Source organism: Mycetomoellerius zeteki, unplaced genomic scaffold, assembly GCF_001594055.1.
Source record: "Mycetomoellerius zeteki isolate Tzet28-1 unplaced genomic scaffold, Tzet1.0 scaffold122, whole genome shotgun sequence".
Classification (NCBI taxonomy): Eukaryota; Metazoa; Arthropoda; class Insecta; order Hymenoptera; family Formicidae; genus Mycetomoellerius; species Mycetomoellerius zeteki.
In genome coordinates, this window is record NW_017256147.1 from 2,210,120 (window position 1) to 2,216,119 (window position 6,000).

At 37.7% G+C, this 6,000-nt stretch overlaps 1 protein-coding gene across 1 annotated transcript in view; it reads right to left on the reverse strand.

Annotated features, from left to right (window-relative positions):
• LOC108731282 (Krueppel-like factor 6) overlaps positions 1-5,978 on the reverse strand; it is a 326,733-nt gene extending 320,755 nt beyond the window's left edge. Inside the window, exon 1 of the mRNA XM_018461535.1 lies at positions 5,429-5,978. Within this exon, the coding sequence (XP_018317037.1) occupies positions 5,429-5,533 (105 nt within the window). The 5' untranslated portion in view covers positions 5,534-5,978. The remainder of the gene's footprint in view (positions 1-5,428) is intronic.
• Positions 5,979-6,000: the final 22 nt, after the last annotated feature.

The window sequence follows — 6,000 nt, forward strand, 5'->3', positions numbered from 1 at the left end:
TTATGTATGTTAAAATTAAATGACATTTATATGGTAATTTTATTGATAAAATAAACGCATGTGTATATACACGCCAGCCAAAAATATTTCACCATTACACTGTCTAGACGTAAATAACCAAATTAAGAGAAATAATAGTCGATATTTAAACTTGTCATGTATATACAGTGCATGCTGGTTTTTACTGAGAAAAAAAAATCACTAAAAATCTCACATCGCCAGACATAAAAAAATATGGCACGTAATCTACATAGGAAATATATGTAGAGAATATATAAAGAATATTTATATAGAGAGAGGGAAGAATATATGGAACTATTCAAAGTTATCGTTCTAACTTATTCAAAGTTATCGTTCCAACTTTCAAGAATACGCAAAGTATAATAATCTCATCATAGTGTGTAATACTCGTAGAGGAAGTCCTTTAAAAAAAAAATTACAAATCGCGACTGTGCGTGTAAAACTCATGTAGGTATAAGCGAGGGGGATGCATACGCATCGGACCGCTTTGTCGTGCGTAGAGATATAACTGATGTCGAAACAGTTTGATGGACGAGATCGCGTAAAGTTCGAAATACAAAAAACTCGGGACGAAGCACCTGTCAAATCGCATTATCGGACACTGTCGACACGTGCGTTGGCGCCATATGCCTCGCATGATCACGCGGTTACGCGAAATATCGATGCACGGACGTCGTGTATTGTTTATTCTCTCTTTCTCTCGTTTTTACGTGTTTTACGGCGCGACCGGCGATGATAAGCGGCACTCGGTCAAACGATCGCATGAGTAATTAATGACAAACGCTTCGCGCGCCAGCGGTTTTCCGTTGGAAAAGCTTGGAGACATTCAATTAGGCAACTCGCCAATCGCAAACCGAGCGGGAGCGAGTCAAACGTACGAGTGCCAAGCGATCGATCAAAATTTTCTTGCGATAAACGTCCCCCCTTGTTCGTTCGTAATCGGGAGAGCTACGACTCGCTGCAATATGCAAATTATACGAAGGCCACACGCAAGAAAGATATTTATCAATATTTTACTTTTTCTCGTGCTCTTTTACACACATATCATATACATACACATACTACGGTATAAACAAATTAATCAAGTTTGTGTAAGTTGCATTTATTTCATCAATATTTAAAAACTATCTATTGAATGTTCCAATCCTTTATGGCATTGGATTTATGTAATTATATGTTTCTAAAAATAGATTATATAAAAAAAACGAATATTTACATATGCTATATAAAAATCAAAGTATTTTTTTTTTAATCGATTAAGTTTCTTCTCAATTATTGTTCTAAATGACTATTTTAGAATGATAATTGATAAAAACATAATCGATTTAAAAAATACTTATAACATTATTTTTATAGTTGCGATAAATTATGTGCTTTGAAAATAAATAAAAATTACATATACAAATACACGAATTCTGCAATTTCATTCTTACAATTGATAACTTTCAGTAAATATCGCGAATCAAGAAGTTAGTATTTAATCTAATTGGCTAAAGAATTGACAGATGAAAGAAATTCGATGCCAGCAAGTCGCCTCGGTAAACGGTTCAAATCGATGCCGCTCGAGGGCAACGTTACCAAATAAAGGGTTAAATGGATCACGACGTCGGTCGTATTTTCTCGTCGTGGCGGCGGAACCTGAAAAAGCGCTCGCGATATACTGTTACCACACCGGCGGCGCGGCGCGATAGAAAGGGAAAAAAAACGTACTCTACTACCTCAGATATTGAATGGAGAACGAATGCCGTCCTTCTTACGCTGGTCAGTCGCTCCGCAGTAAGGTCATTGCACACTCGTAAACAAACAGCACACGGAGCGGCGTCTACAACGAATACTCGTGTGCGTCACTTAATGTACACACCGATCTAATACGGCCTTAGGCTTTCCGAACGGAGTATGAGTGATTTTAATGTCTGCCTTTTAAATTCCGAGTATAATACATCGTGCGCGCTCGCTTCACGATCGATCATCCAAAGAACTCTGCGAATTCCCGGCGAGATGTAACGTGTACGACCACGTTGAACTTTACGGCAAATTCCTCGACCCTAATTTGAAGTACTCCTGCCTCAGCGAGAATATCAGAGACATCGACGCTATCGATGTTAAAAGCGAACATGAAGAATTCTTAGCTTCAAAAATAGAAAGAGACAAAACTTTGTTCCTCATTGTCAGACAATTTCAAACTTGCTTTATATCCATCAAATTTTAATTTTAAATTTAATTATATAATATAAAGGTATTATTACAAAGAGAGACAATAAGTCATGATTTGACATTTGACGTATTCAATTAAATCAATTTAAAAAATCCATTGATGCGATCGACATATGTATGATAATTTTTTATGCATGCATCCTAAACGTTAAATTTGTTAATACATCTAAATGAATAAATATTAAACTAAAAGAACTTAAAAGAATAATCAAATATATATGTAAAAAAAAATCTTCCTTCTCGATAAGAGATTTTAAAAAATTAAAGACATTGTAACGGTGAATCGTGAAATGATAAGATAGCTGCAAATTATTAATATTAATTATACAGATAGAATTATTAACTGTCATTCAGTATCCCTCGCAGTATCGGATTTCGAACAGGATACATTAATAAATCCATATAGTATAAACTAGCCGCTGATTCCCTGAGCATATCATAAGTCCGTAATATATATATATATATAGCACATCCGGGTCTTTAAACTCGATTGACATACATTTAAAGAGCTTCTCAGTCCATAACATTCCCTTTAACAATTATAGTACATTGGACTGAAAGATTAAATGGTACGACTTCGAAATCCAAAATGCTTTGAGTATTTATAAAAATTAATACTTTAAGAAATTACACAATCTCAAAGTTCAAGAGTTGCAAGTCACTTAATTTCTTATGCAAATGAGAGATAATTACATCCATTATGTTTTCATTTGTTTCCCTAAAAATGCCGGAATGTTATGTTGGGAATAATAATAGCGACGTACGTCCGATCGATGTAAAACATTTATATTTACACGAAAAAAAATGATTTTGCTGAAATATCTAAAAATTTAGCTAGATATACAGATCTAAAATTAACTTGATTAGATTATCAAAATATGTAATTATATAGTAGATACCTAAGCTAGTTGCTAAAATGTCAAAATTTCTTGTAGCTTTTTTATCATCATTATGCTTGTACGTTCTACATTTTACAATTATTTCGATGGTAACAAATTTATTTGCAGTAGTATATCTAGCTAATTTTTTAGATACTTTAACAAAACCATACTTTCTTTGTACATATCATATAACACGACCTATTTTATTATAACAAAGATCCCAATAGACACGATGTAACACGAGATTTATCGCGTCGTTAAAGTCTTTGCAGCGGAAGAACCCGGCGATCATTCTTGCGCGTTATCGCAATTTCTCGTTCGCAAGTTTTCGCATCCTGACAAATGTCACGCTCCGTGAAGGAAGGCAAAGGATCCGCGGCGGGTCAGCGTACTCTCGATCCCCTCGTTTCCATCGCGTTGCGCAAATCTTACGGGCCGGCGCATTCGCGGTGCGACAATTTCCGTTTTTCGCGTACGTAAACGTTCTCCGAAACGTGCGACAACAAACGCGGCATTTGACACCGGCCGCGACGAGAAGGTCAAAGGTCACTAACCACGATCGTGCTCCGTAAACGAAGCTAAACGACGCCGCGCCGGTCGACTTGCTCCAAACACGGTAGGGTATGAATGAATGGAAGAACGAGGTAACGAGGAATGTATATACCTGCGAACCCTTCCTACTCGTGTCCCTTAAAGAGGTAATAAATAGAAACATTCGACAAAGTGTCAAACAAGCGAAAGCCGGTTGGGAATGTCGGTATTCTATACCGCATTAGTGACTTTTGTCGACACGTGGCATCTTATTGTTGTGCAGCACCCTAATTCGACGCGTCTAAATTATCCTGATGTATTTTTAACGTTGCGTATACGAGAAAAGTTAACTACAAATTATCTGACAAATTATGTAGGTACTTCATATTTCTAAGAGAAAAATTGGAAGGCTCAAATTTTTGAAGGTTAATTAGAAACGTCGTTGGCGATAACGAGGAGAAACATGAAACGCTGCTCTACTTGACACGTACAAAATTACATGTTTATATGAACTTACGTCTCATGATATTATTTATAACTACACAGAAAGAGCAATTTTATTCAAGTATCTAAAAATTTATATACAGAGCAGAAAATAATTTAGTTGTTCAAAATAATTATAGAAATCTCAAGCGTAATGAGGAGTGTTGCAAAAAAATTTGACTAGAGTTTAAGCGGTCTACGTAATTATTTTGACGGTCCAACAAAATTATTTTCAGCCCTGTATCTAAATTTTTACTAAACTACAGTAAAATTATTTTCACAGCTGTATTTAGCAAAATTTTTAGATTTGCACTGAGAACAAAAATTGACTAAATTAGCTTAATTTATCTTTATTTCTTTCGGTGAAGAATATAAGTATTTAAGCAAAATATATTATATTTTACTTAAATACATACATTTTTCAACAAAAGAGAGAGAAATGAAAACAAATAGATTTAGTTAATAAATTAGTCAAATGTATGAGCCAACAATTTTTTCTCAGTATGAGTAAAACCATTTTTTTCGTATAAAGATTTCAATAAAAGCTGTTATAAAAGCCGAGATAAAATAAGTTAAATAAGTGCTATAGCACAAAAAAAATGTAAGCAGTAAAACGTGAGCAGTAAAACGAGTTGGCCAATCACAGCAGACAAGGCCATAATGTAAACGTAAGCAGTAGTAAATTCAACATGTTGATTTCTAAAGGCCAAAACAAAGCTTACATAATAAATGAAATGGCGTCTACAATGAGATTTTAGGATGTGAAATTTAAGTCTTAAACCGTAAGAAATTAACTAATCATAGTCGATTACCTCATCGCATTCGATTGTGATTGATTAATTTCTTACGATGTAAGGCTTGAAGCTTAAATTTTACACCTTAAAATCTCATTGTAGACGCCGCTTTATGTATTATGTAAAACTCTTCTATGCACAAAGCGTAAGAAAATTAACAAATCATTCCTTCGTTTCACGAAGGAAAGACTTTGATTGATTGATTCTCTTATTGCTTTATGTATTGTGTATAAAGCGGCGTCTACAATGAGTTTTAAGGCGTAAAACCTAAGCTTCAAGCCTTAAGTCGTAAGAAATAACCAACCGTAGTCGATTATTCTTCTCACATCGATTTCTTACGACTTGAGGTTTAAAGCTTAAGTTTCACGCCTTAACGTCTCATTGTAGACGTCGTGTTGCACAAGGCTCTGTGCTCCAACCAACGGCGCTACGTTTTTCCGTGTGGTATATTCCGTAATAGAATCGATCGCGACTCGATCGATTAACGAGCGCGGTGTTCGTTACCTGTTGCCAGTGATCCTCGAGCGACGGCTGGGCCGAGAAGTATCCGGTGTCGTGTATGTCCTGCAGCTCTCGAAATATATTGCCGCTCGGTAGGAGCGTATCCATGGCTACGCGCGGGGCTGCGAAGTCCTTCTCCGCTCCGGAGCCTCCTTCTCCAGCAGGTGCCACACGCGGGGAGACGCGACGACGGGAGCGCGTAAACGTAAATCTCAAACTGACCGAACAACCGGAACACCGCGCGTCACTCGCCCGTCCGCCCGGCGCGGCACGACAAAAAGACCGAATACCAACCAACTCGATTCACTGAACGCGCTCCGGACGCACGCACGCACGTAAACGTAGTAGCGAGTAGAGGCGAGCGCACGTGCGTATCATCGGGAGAAGAGGCAGGCCTCCCCCTCCACCGTAGACGCGAGAGAATGCCGGCGGCGAACGAGCAACTCGAGGGATTCGACGGAACACGTCGACCGAACGCGAGGACGATTATGGAGTCGCGTGATTCTCCGTCGCGCACTTCCCGTTAACGGCCCGATACCCGCCGGTATTCACGAATGCGCGTCCACGACGCGTTC